General features: G+C 45.1%; 1 protein-coding gene across 1 annotated transcript in view; it reads left to right on the forward strand.

The window, feature by feature from the left end:
* The first annotated feature begins 214 nt into the window (after positions 1–214).
* Positions 215–13687, forward strand: part of LOC120019749 (protein stum homolog) — a 38701-nt gene continuing 25228 nt past the window's right edge. The window contains exon 1 of the mRNA XM_038963177.1: positions 215–538. Coding sequence (XP_038819105.1) covers positions 361–538 — 178 coding nt within the window. The 5' untranslated portion in view covers positions 215–360. The remainder of the gene's footprint in view (positions 539–13687) is intronic.

Here is a 13687-nt window from a genome sequence, read left to right on the forward strand (position 1 = left end):
GCCATTAGTTGTGCAGTCCATAATATGAATATAAATACAGCAAATATTGTTCGTTGTATTTATTTAATATTATTATTATTATTTGCCTAATTCTTCGTGTCTCGGTGGCATTAATTGGTGGATATTTTGAAACACCAAGCAGGGTACTGCTGCTTTAAATATATCAGGCTATGTAACCTACAGTAAGTAGTCAGTCCACTAGTGTTCACAAAACTGTGTAAAGGAGCAGATACTCGGTGCTTGCGTGCTACCTTCGTACACACACACACACACACACACACAGTCCACTTCGTTCAGTTGGTCATCTTTGGAGAGGTGTGCTCATCCAGTGTGATAAATATTTCACACTTTGCGTGTTTTATGCTCAAGATGGACCAGAAAGACACCGATATGAATGAAAAGGGAGTTACTTCTTCGACCAGTGGAGTTGTGGTCCAAGTAAGAGAGAAGAAAGGACCTTTGCGTGCAGCTATTCCATACATGCCATTCCCAGTAGCAGTAATATGCCTATTTCTCAACACTTTTGTTCCTGGTTTAGGTGAGTTTACACTTTGATTTAGCAACTTTTTTTTAAAAACACCATGTGAAGTATCAACTGTCGAAAGCATACAGTGAGCATATTGCACTGTTTTTCTTATGTTTTTCTTAGAACTGAATATTTGCATACTTTTTGAAACGGTTTGTATTCATCACAAATTCGTTTTTATTATCATTGTAGTTGTATTATTATTATTTTTTTTGTGAATGTCTGAATTCACCGTTATGCGCACCTGGGGTGTATTAATTACGCCATTATGTTGCAAAACGTTTTGCAACCGATACTGTTTACTCCAAACGGAAAACGTTTTGCAACAAAAAAAATGTTTTATTTTGGACAAATTCTGGTAGGTCCCTGCTCCCTTCATTCCCTTTGCTCAGTTTGCTTCTGGTTGGTTCTTAAACTGTAAACGGTTTCCGTTGCAAGACGTAATGAATGCACCACTGATGCTTGGGACATGGTTGTAACATTTGCCAGGTTGGGCGTAGGAGTAAAGAGAAAAGCGAGGCCATAAAACTGAAAGTGGTTGCTGCCATCTTGCTAGTTCAGGTTTTACTGGGACTAGTCTGTCCGCTCACTAGCGCTCAGTGCATACATGAGCAGCAAAGGAGCGACGACGTCATCATGACGTCATCCAAAAACTTGACAGACATTGATTTTAATATAAAATGTTAATGCATTCGACATTGCAGCCGACTTTGAAGGCAAGGTGAGACTGACTAATCTACAAATCAACTTGCATCATAAATAACTACTCAATATTATTTGTAGATCAGCCAGTCGGTCACGTTTTACCCATGATACATCACAGTTTTTATGCACTCATACATTCTGAGTGCAAAAAAAAGGCCTCTGCAACAATTATTTGAGTAATTCAATTGTTATTTTGTGCACAAAGGTAATGACTAAAGTGTCTTATTTGGACTAGAAAAATGTAACTTCTCTATTGTCTTTTTGGCAGTACATCAGATAAACTGCAGTGAGGAAAGTGCCCTCTGAGCACAAGGGAGAGCCTGTGACATAACTTCCGCTTTTGGATGAGCGCCTCGCTGTTTACAGTCCCTGGTGAAACGGATAGCGTACGACTGGAAAACATTGAGCTTTCCGAGCAAGTGTTCGAGGAAGTTCTAACTAAAACGTATTCATGGGATAGCTTCTTTGTAGGCACTTCCACATACCAATTTTGTTGCTGTCAACTTGGTTGGAGATTCTATTATCGCTAGATAACACTAGCTAATATCTGGGAAGCAGCTAGCTAAGGCAGGTTTGCTAGCTTGCTCTCTGAAATTGTTTCCAATATTAACGAGACGACACTCCATCTTAACAACTCCTCCAAATTTACTGAACAGTGCAGAAGAGAACCTCCAAACGTTTTTTTTCCCTCTCGTCATGACCAGAATTTGGGCCATGTACACTAGTTTCAGGCGTTTCTTTTTCGCCTGCTACGTTAGGTTAGCGTTCTGTGGAGAACTGTTCCCTTCTTTGCCAGTGTCAACTCTGGTAGCTGGCTTCCATGAAAGAGAGGCTATAACTTTAAACTATAGCAAAATACACAATTAAGTGAATTAGTGATACAAATTGTTAGACATACAGTACGTGACCAAAAGCATGTGGACACCTGCTCGTCGAACATCACATTCCAAAATCATGGGCATTAATATGGAGTTGGTCCCACCCTTTGCTGCTATAACAGCCTCCAATCTTCTGGGAAGGCTTTCCACTAGATGTTGGAACATTGCTGCGGGGACTTGCTTCCATTCAGCCACAAGAGCATTAGTGAGGTCGGGCACTGATGTTGGGCGATTAGGCTTGGCTCGCAGTCGACGTTCCAATTCATCCCAAATTTGTTCGATGGGGTTGAGGTCAGGGCTCTGTGCAGGCCAGTCAAGTTCTTCCACACCGATCTCGACAAACCATTTCTCTATGGACCTCGCTCTGTACATGGGGGCATTGTCATGCTGAAACAGGAAAGGGCCTTTCCCAAACTGTTGCCACAAAGTTGGAAGCACAGAATAGTCTAGAATGTCATTATATGCTGTAGCGTTAAGATTTTCCTACGGGGCCTAGCCCGAACCATGAAAAACATCCCCAGACCATTATTCCTCCTCCACAAAACTTTACAGTTGGCACTATGCATTGGGGCAGGTAGCGTTCTCCTGGCATCTGGATTCATCACTCCAGAGAACTCGTTTCCACTTCGTCGGAGTCCAATGGCGGCGAGCTTTACACCACTCCAGCCGATGCTTGGCATTGCGCATGGGGATCTTAGGCTTGTGTGTGGCTGCTCGGCCATGGAAACCCATTTCATGAAACTCCCGACGAACAGTTATTGTGCTGACATTGCTTACAGACGCAGTTTGGAACTCGGTAGTGAGTGTTGCAACCGAAGAGTGATGATTTTTAAGCGCTTCAGCACTCAGTGGCCCGATTCTGTGAGGTTGTGTCCTACCACTTCGCGGCTGAGCCGTTGCTACTCCTAGACGTTTCCACTTCACAATAACAGCACTTACAGTTGACTGGGGCAGCTCTAGCAGGGCAGAACCTTGACAAACTGACTTGTTGTGAAGGTGACATCCTATGACGGTGCCACATTGAAAGTCACTGAGCTCTCAGTAAGGCCATTCTACTGCCAATGTTTGTTTATGGAGACTGCATAACTGTGCTTGATTTTATACACCTGTCAGAAACTGGTGTGGCTGAAATAGCCGAATCCACTAATTTGAAGAGATGTCCACATACCTTTGTGTATATATAGTGTAAATCATTAATACACATTTATGAGATGCATATCATAATAGTGATACATAATATACATTAGAAAGACATTTCATCAGCAAGCTATTACTCCCCTTCATCTCTTCACATCTATGAAGATGAATTCGTTGAGAATCTCAGTCAGATGCTTCCTCCCTAGAGTCTCAGTAATTTCAACACTGCTGTTTAATATGGATTTTGCAATTTGGTTTTATATGCCCTATCTTCTTCCCTCTCCTCCTTTATCTTCAACTCTTCCTCATCTCCTAATTGTCAAGAGGCGATGCTGGGCTGGCAATAGGTCCCATTTGGAGTTCCGTCTATGCATGCCTCTGTCTTTGTACAGATGCCACTGTACCCTATCTGGACCATGGAGTTAGAGGATCTAATAGGAGTCAGTAATGGGATCTGTATAGTAGCGATTTCCATTTTCAGCATAACATTGATTTCCACACTATCCTGCCCTGATCCTAATGAATCCTGTGGAGCCTAGGCCCCACATATCCCTTTCATAGCAGGCACATCTGAAAGGAGAGGAGCCAGGAGCTGCTCGGCCCTCGTTAGAAAAGTGAACTAGGCCTACTGTGCTGTTCACTGCCAGTGCCATTCACTGACTGAGTCACTGTTATTATTTGATCATACAGTATTTCTATTCAGTATCTGTTTCAATAGAGCCAGATGGAGCTACACACAGTCTTTCTTAGTTTCCTTTCAGATTCATGTATCCATGGTTATTGACCACAGTTATTGATCGCCCTTTTATGCGACACTATCCATGGCCCGAGTACTATGACTTGTCCTCTTTGGGATATCTTTGTGGGGACTAGGCCTAGGGAGTCTATAGTACTGAGTGTGTAACATTAGAAATGTGTCTCTCCATGTGGCATATCCGTGGCATCCCTGTAATGTCATTGTGTACCTGGCTGGCCCAGATGTAATTCTTTATATTTTTTGTGGTTTTTATTAGTATTAAAAAAATAAAATTAAAAAAATTCTAGTATTGGTTTTGTTTTTTTAACCTAGTCAAGTCAGTTAAGAACAAATTCTTATTTACAATGATGGCCTACACCGGCCAAACCCGGGCTACAGGTTTGCCAACAGGCCTCCCCAGTTCCCATGTCACCCAGCAGCAGCTGAGGGTTCTGTGTGACTACCATGTCTCTTCAGGTTTTGTCCAATCACCTGTTTTATTCTTGATTTTGTGGTTTGACCTATACCCTGGCTAGTGTTGCTGTCTCATCAACCTGTTTACACTGAAACAGCATCATCAGACTTCCTCAACCCTGCAAGGCCATCACGTCAACTGGGATGTCCACTAGTCCCACGACTGAGAGAAACTAAATACATTCACAGGTGCTGGGCAAAGCTGTTTTTAAGTAGCAGCTTGTTGTTTTATTAGGAAGGAGTGATATTTCTTAGGGCCAGATTCAGACGGGTCTTTATTGGGCGTCTGTGAAGTCAGCACCTGAGATGAGGAACAGAGAGCGGATACAAAGTAGTAATGTACAGTAGCTGAGTGCTAAATACAAAGAGACATCTCCCGCTACAGTCAGTGAGCCATATCTAACACACCCTGTCCTTGTGTTTACTGTAATTGCTAGTGGCATGTGCTGTGTGCCAAATTAAGTTAAATGAAATCTCGTTAATTAGCACTGGATTTGATACGGCTATAATTGAAAGAAATATATATAAAAATCCTCTGCTGAACTGACGAAATAAATTAATATATGCTAGCTTGTTTGTCAGCACCTTTCACCAGCAGCTTTCTAGAGAGAGAAATTAGGCTACCCTCAGAGGGAGACCAGATAGTGTGACTGGGACTGTGGACAGAATGATGGGGATTAATTGGTTGAGGGAAATAGCATGGGTTTTCGTCCCATGTGATCCTTATCTGTTTGGCGAGGCTGGTCCAAATTGAATTCAGTTTCAAGATCAATGACTAGTCATAGGAATACCCTTCAAAGATATGCCAATGTAAACATTACAATTGGACTTCGGTATCTGCTTTTTTCACTGTTCAGACCTGTTCTCATTGTTGGCTACATGAAGCTCCCTAAACGTAAAAACAGTATATTTGAAAGAACAATTAGAACAACTGTTCTAATTATTGGTCTTGATGGAGAATTAAAGAAATCCTCTTATTTTTTGCTCAATCTTTCTTTACCTTTGTGTCTTCCCGTCTTTTACAACAAAGGTATTGTGGAGGATGTTCATTATAATCTGATCAACAAGTGAGACAGTTGGAGGTACTGTATCACTCTCCATTAGTTTTCACACAAGACCACTGTAACCTTGGACCGGAGGTTTTTTCTTCTTCTGTGGATACATCATATAATAGCATTCTGACAATGGCAAACCATTACAATGCGATTCATAAAATTAAAAAGGCAGCATCAAAAACAACGTAGGAAAACCACAGTCAAACAACAGAAGCAACAGGCCATGTGTGGCTTCTCTCTGTCCCCTAACCTGTTACAGAGCAGTTGTTATTGGCTCCTTTAATCACAAGGCCTTCTGAATGGTTACAGGGCTCCCATTGTACCACTCCCATTGCTCTCCCTCCCCGTAGTACGCTGCAGTTTCCATGACAGCAGGTAGAGCTACCAGAACAGAAGGCTGTTCCTACCATTAAAGGTCTTCTCTGTGGATGGCTGTGCCTTTCTTTCTGGTGACACTCAGCAGGAGTAGGACTCATAGCAGGGGGAGATTATGGGCTGTTTTAGGGAAAGCTAATTGCATACACTTGAAACGACCACTCACATTTTTAATCCCAAAATGTGAGACCTGCATAGAATATGAGCCATGACTTGAGTGAACACAGTAGGACATACACTGATTGTACAACACATTTTTTTTTGCTCTTTCCATAGCATAGACTGACCAGGTGAATCCAGGTAAAAGTTATGATCCCTTATTGATGTCACTTGTTAAATCCACTTCAATCAGTTTAGATGAAGGGGGGGGGACTGTTTAATGAAGGATGTTTAAGCCTTGAGACAAGACATGGATTGTGTATGTGTGCCTTTCATAGGGTGAATGGGTAAGACACAATATTTAAGTGCCTTTGAACAGGGTATGGTAGTAGGTGCCAGGCGCAACAGTTTGAATGTGTCAAGAACTACAGCGCTGCTGGGTTTTTCAGGCTCAAAAGTTTCCCGAATGGTCCACCGCTTATAGGACATCCAGCCAATTTGACACAACTGTTGGAAGCATTGGAGTTAACATGGGCCAGCATTCCTGTGGAATGCTTTCGACACCGTGTAGGTCATGTAGGTCATGCCTCGACGGATAGAGGCTGTTCTCAGGGCAAAAGGGGCTGCAACTCAATATTAGAAAGGTGTTCCTAAGGTTTTGTACACTCATTGTATATCTTACAGTACAGTACTGGCCATCTGACACACTGGAAACAAGCTTTATTAGGACTGAGAGAGAAGAGAGAGAGAGGAGAGATGAAAGAGAGAGAGATGAAAGAGAGAAAGAGCGATACCATGGAGATGCTTGGTTTGGCATTGGTCCGGCGACACAGCTGGTTTTACAGATCCTCACCCCAACAGAAGCACAGAGAATTGATGTTTCACCCTTTAGATGAGTAAGTTAACATCAGACACACTTCTTCCATCTCTACCATCCATCCTGCTTTAATACTGTACAGAAACCCGGTGGCCATCAGAAATGTAAATACACTGGGCCAGAACAAATTGCCGTACGTGGTGAGTGGTTACAGTGAAGTGTCAGAGTAAGTACGGTACGAGCTGCATGCTGGATGATTAATGACAAACCCCCTCTAAGCAATAAACATGAGCCTTCCTTCCCAGAAGCAACTTAATCAGTTCCATCCAGACAAATGCACATTTCCATTACTGAAAACAGAGGAAAATGAGGTCTGGGTAGACATCGCAAAATGATTCATAAGAGCAGAGATCCATCATATGATGCACAAGCGTCGGGCTGCATGAGGACATGTTGATATCCTCCCCCAGTCTCTAATTGTGTTGACTGAACTTCCAGAATGGCTTTGTGTCTTGGTTTGGAAAAGAGAATAACATGTGGGTTTATTTAGAAGTAGACAATAGGCTACGCCTGCTGTTTCAGTGTCATGAGTATTTGTGATCTTGGTTGAGCGTTGACAAATTAATATCAATAAGAACTATTATTCAATGGGACTGTTTTAAAGTCAAACCTCAGAGACTGTTCAAGTCTCTCCCTAACACGGAATCCAAACCGGCTGCGCACGTGCGCCATCGAGCACACATTTATCCCCCCCCTTACCATACACGATCACGACACGCAGGTTAAAATATCAAAACAAACTCTGAACCAATTATATTAATTTGAGGACAGGTCGAAAAGCATTAAACATTTATGGCAATTTAGCTAGTTAGCTTGCACTTGCTTGCTAATTTGTCCTATTTAGCTAGCTTGCTGTTGCTAGCTAATTTGTCCTGTGATATAAACATTGAGTTGTTATTTTACCTGAAATGCACAAGGTCCTCTACTCCGCCAATTAATCCACACACAAAACGGTCAACCGAATCGTTTCTAGTTATCTCTCTTTCTTCCAGGCTTTTTCTTCTCTTGACTTTATATTGCGATTGGCAACTTCCATAAATTAGGTGCATTACCGCCACTGACCTCGTTCGTCTTTCAGTCACCCACGTGGGTATAACCAATGAAGAGATGGCACGTGGGTACCTGCTTCTATAAACCAATGAGGAGATGGGAGAGGCAGGACTTGCAGCGCGATCTGCGTCAGAAATAGAACTGATTTCTAATTTAGCCCTTGGCAACGCAGAAGCTCGTGAGCAGTGTGGGAGCAATAATTGAATAACATAGATTTTTTAATTTGTGGTGTGGTCAGCCTGTTAGAGTTTACTTCATTGTAAACGAACAGCTCCATGCCCTTGATAATGTGCGGTCTAATACCAATGGGAGATAGGTGTTTCTTGCCAGGTTTTCGCACTTTCTTGTGGATGCAGAAATATTCTACAACCCACCACAATTGCAACAGATGAATAGAGTTGATATGATATTTGGATACTGTTTTTTCAAACACAGTCAATCAATCTAATATAATTCATACTGGATCCCTACACTGTTCGTAAAAAAATATACTATGTAGAACCTAAAAGGGTTCTTTGGCTGTCCGAATAGGGGAACCCTTTGAAGAACCATTTTTTGGTTCCAAGTAGAACCCTTTTGGTTCCAGGTTGAACTCTTTTGGGTTCCATGTAAAACCATTTCCACAGAGGGTTCACCATGGAACCTAAAAGGGTTCTCCTTTGGGGCATCCGAAGAACCCTTTTGGAACCCTTTTTTCTAAGAGTGTATCTGTTCTAGATTCTGGCCATTCAAACTAATCAAATTAGATTGGTCATAAATTGTAGCACCTGCAGCCTGTTACTGTATGGTGGTGCTGTCACAGGCCCAGAGTGCATGCTGCACTTGTCCTTGAGCTTGTATTCCTTTTTAAAATCATAAATTGAGGTCACTTAAGCACACATTTTCAATTTCCGGTCTGCATGCTGGAAAGACTCTGACAATAGTGCCATCATGGCAGGCTACACATCTCCCATGTGCCCAACCTCAAGGCTAATCCCACGTCTCCCAGACACACACACACACACACACACACACACACACACACACACACACACACACACACACACACACACACACACACACACACACACACACACACACACACACACACAGAGACTGTTATCTAGCTGTCATACACCGTTTGTTAGCGTCTAGGGATCAGAAACACAGGTAGGCACAGACAGTACTGAATGTGGGGTTTTGCTTTGATGCAAGTTAACCGTCCACTAGTTATACGCTATCCCAATATGTTTGGAGGCGATATAATCTGAACAAATTGACATGTGGCCCTCTCCAGCCAGCTAGAGCATGGATGTTGTAGTATGCCGCCATAATGAGAGAGCAGATCTGTTGAGAGAGCAGATGATGAGCCCAGGTAGGCAGGCAGGCCCAGTGAAAGTGGGGGTGGTTGCCTGGGTGAATGATTGATCGGCTGTGTCAGCTAGTGCTAGAGCAGGGATGGGCAACTGGCGGCCACGGCCCCCATTTTCTAGGCCCGCAGATTAATCCCCCCCCCCCAAAAAAAGTTGGTCTCACTTAATATTGAGAGTTAGAATAGTACAATACACAAGTTGCGATTTTGACATTTGGTTGTGCATCAGCATTTTTTCTCTTGTTGTCAGTCACTGACAGTGACTCAATTAGCCCATGTCAGCTAACATTTTTTAGATTGGTAAATTAGTCTTGCCAGCTATCTAAACTTGTAGTAACCATGGTCAAATTACCATCCAGGAGGGGGGGCATTGATTTTGTTTGTCACACTCACTCAGATATCGTATTCAAAACTGCAAACATTTCTCTCCACTATATGGCAAATTGAGTAGAAAAGCAGGAAATAAGCTTTAAAGCAGCACATTTTTCTCCACCCCATGGCAAAACGAGTAGAATTGCATGAAATTTGTTATAACATTTCAAAAATCTTCCCTCTGCCCCATGCCAAAATGTGTAGAATTGCAGCAAACTTGCTTTAACACTGAAACATTTTCTCTACGTTCCATGGCAAAATGTGTAGAATTGCAGGAAATTAACTCCAAAATGTCAATTTTTTCTCTCCATTGTCAAGACGGGGTGGTCACTTTTTTTGTTGTTGCTCAGAACAAAATTTCACTTGGGTCCCCAAAAAAGGGCCGAGTGAGTGAGTGAGTGAGTGAGTGAGTGAGTGAGTGAGTGAGTGAGTGAGTGAGTGAGTGAGTGAGTGAGTGAGTGAGTGAGTGAGTGAGTGAGTGAGTGAGTGAGTGAGTGAGTGAGTGAGTGAGTGAGTGAGTGAGTGAGTGAGTGAGTGAGTGAGTGAGAGAGTGGGTGGGGATGGGATTGGAGAAGGGATGGGAAGGGGGGCGGTTGTTGGGAGGCAGGGGGAGTATGTTTTTAGCCAAGGTTAAATTTAGCAGAGGTCATTTTCTATTTCAATCTCGGCATATCCAGTTTTCTGTCTCTGTGTGGGTTAGTAAATACCATGTGAACTCTTTAGGGCCTTTGGCTAGAATCCAGTTTCTTAATTAATTTGGTGCCACCCGAGCATTAGTAGATTTACTTTACAAAGACAGGGTATCTAAATGTTGTGTGGAAATGACCTTTTTGAATCATTCTGGAACTACACCATGTACACTGCTCAATCATAAATGTGAAAAGCAATGCTTTGAATAGCACAGACAAGTAGATTGAAATCATGAAGGACAAGCTTTTTAGATTATCCAACAAATTAGCACCTGGACTGAAGTGTGGAACAACATAAGACACTCATTGGTGCTCAGTACTGTTGACATTGTTTTAGTGTTTAAAAAAGTCTCTCTCTCTCTCTCTCTCTGCTTCTTCAGCTCAGATGAGTTCCCCTCTAATTCTGCCACAAGTGGTCCCTTCCAAGGCCACTCGCAGTGAGAGTTTTCTATTTCTCTCTTGTCGTCATTCTCAAAAAAACAAGGACTAAACAGGATAATTAACCTCCCACTTTTTCAGTGGGCACTAAGTGTGAATGCTTGAGAAAATTACATTCATCAGCGGCTTAATGGATGAGGACGATGACACTCACCATCCCCCTGTCTCACTCCACACACAGACTCTGTGCAGGGGTGGGCGGGGGAGGGAGGGATGGGGTGGGGGGTGACTGAGAAGGGGCTTTGGTGAGAGAGGGAGACAGAAACAGAGACAGAAACAGAGGAGAGTATTAGACCTCAGGATAAGACCCAGATGCAGACAGTTCGAAGTAACAAAAGTTTATTACAAAAACAGGGGGCAGGCAAACGACAGGTCAAGGGCAGGCAGAGGAGTCTTGTTCTGAGCACAGACAGTGCAGGCGGCAACGAAAGCAGAGACATCCGGAACCATGGTGGGCCACCAAAAGCGTTGTCGCACAAAGGCCAGGGTCCGACGGGCCCCCCCGGGGTCCGGTTGGGAACGCTGAGCCTCACGGACCTGGTGCTCTGTTCCCCAGACGAGGGTAGCCGCCAGGCACGAGGTAGGAACAATGGCCTCGGGGTCCAAGGGTGTAGAAGCAGGACAATTGCGGCGTGAAAGCATGTCCGGCTTAACATTCTTAGACCACGGGCGGTAGGAGATGGTGAAGTTGAACCAGGTGAACAACAGGGCCCATCGAGCTTGCCTGAAACGTGCAGCTGCACTCTGGACGTGGGTTAGGGCCAATCCACCACAGCTCTCACCTTTCCCAGATCCATCTGCACATTCCCAGCAGCGATGATGTATCCAAGGAAGGAGATGATGGAGCAATGGAACTCGCAAATTTCGGCTTTGATAAACAGCTGGTTCTCCAGGAGACGCTGGAGGACTTGTCGGACATGGAGAACGTGTTCTTAAACTGAGCGGGAAAAGACGAGGATATCGTTGCGGTAGATGAACACAAACCGGTTCAACATGTCCCGGAGAACGTCATTAACTAGGGCGTGGAACACAGCAGGAGCATTGGCCAAACCGAATGGCATCACCAGGTATTCATAGTGTCCGCTAGCAGTGTTAAAGGCTGTCTTCCACTCGTCACATTCCTGTATCTGTACCAGGTGGGAGGTCTTCCGCAGGTCCTAATTAGAGAAGATAGGGCCCCCTGGAGCGGCTCGAAAGCCGATGCAATGAGTGGTAGCAGGTAACGTTTTTTAACCGTGATGTCATTGAGGCCCCGGTAGGCGATGCACGGGCGCAGAGGTGGAGGCAGAAGGATGGATACCCCCTGCAGCCAGGAAGTCCTCGATGCACGTCTCCATAGCCTTGGTCTCCGGACCCGACAGTGAATACAGCCGTTCCTGGGGTAGTGTAGTGCCCGGGAGAAAGTCGATCCTGCAGTCATAGGGTTGATGCGGAGGAAGCAAAGTGGCCCGGGCCTTGCTGAAAACCTCCCGGAGATCCTGGTACTACCGCGGGAAAGGTTGAGAGGTCAGAGGCTTCTTCCAAGCCCACAGGAAGATGTTCCCGGGCAGGCTGCGCCGACTTCAGGCAATGGGCGTGGCGGAACGGGCTCCAGCCCCCAATAGTACCCGCAGTCCAGTTGATAAGGGGATTGTGGCACTGGAGCCAAGAACACCCCAATACCACGGGAACCTGAGGAGACTTGATGAGCATAAACTGTATAGACTCACTGTGGTTCCGGGACACACGCAGGTGGATAGGAGTAGTATTGTGGGTAACCATGCCTATGGAGTGCCATCCAGTGCTCTAACGTCCAGGGGACTGGAGAGGGGCTGAGTGGGGATGCCCAGCTCAGATACCAGGGTGGCGTCCATGGAACTCTTGTTGGCCCCAGAGTCAAGGAGAACCCAGAGAGATTTAGACTGAGTCGCCCAACAGCAAGTTGGCATGGAGAGGGGTGCGAATAAGGGGAGAAGAAAAACTCACCGTGTGGCATACCGGAGAACTCGTAAACTACTTATGAGCCTGGTCTATTTAAAGGACCGGTAGACACATAATGACCGTCAGTTCCGCAATACAAACAACTGGGTGTTAAGTCTGCATAAGCGTTCGGCTGGAAACAGCCTAGCTCTGCCGAGTTGCTCCGAAAAAGGCGAGCCGGCAGACCTCAGAGACTCTCGTAGGACCTCGGGTAAGCTCGGATCCTCGGGGACGTAGACGCCGGGGACTTCCGGAGTTCCTCGGAGGCAAGGTGGAATCCTTTGGCGAGCGATTGGGATTGGAATCAGACCTCTCGCTCCTGTTCCCGTAGCCGCCCATTGATCCGGATGGTCAAGGCGATGAGCGAATTGAGATCCGTAGGCAGCTCCCGGGCTGCAAGCTCGTCCTTAACCTCCTCCGATAATCCATTAAGGAATATGTCGAACAGGGACTCCAGGCACTCTCGGCAGCCAAAGTGCAGAAATCAACCGCATAGTCTGTCACACTGCGGGAGTCTTGGCAAAGCTGGAGTAACTTCCAGGCAGCCTCTCTCCCAGACAATGGAGAATCAAAAACCTTTTTCACCTCAGCCACGAACTCCTCCAGGATGAAACTCACGGCAGATTGTTGTTCCCACACCGCAGTAGCCCAGGCAAGAGCCCTCCCGGACATTAGCGTTATGAGATTCGCTATCTTCGAGCGCTCTAGGGGAAGGACAAGGGCTGCAGCTCGAAAATGAGGGATCACTGGGAGAGAAACACCCGACAGGTTCCTGACCCTCCAGCGACGCGTTCCAGAGGACTTAAGTGGGGTTCTTGGGAAGCCGGGGTGGCCTGGAGAGACGCACTGCTGACAGCGGTGTTACTGGGGGGTTTTGGAGGCTACTGTTGTGGCCGGCGGCCTCATAGATAATCCGCAGAATTTCTTCAGCACTGTATTCAAGGCACAGTCATGGCATTCTGCCAA

The sequence above is a fragment of the Salvelinus namaycush genome, chromosome 24 (genome assembly GCF_016432855.1).
Source record: "Salvelinus namaycush isolate Seneca chromosome 24, SaNama_1.0, whole genome shotgun sequence".
Classification (NCBI taxonomy): domain Eukaryota; kingdom Metazoa; phylum Chordata; class Actinopteri; order Salmoniformes; family Salmonidae; genus Salvelinus; species Salvelinus namaycush.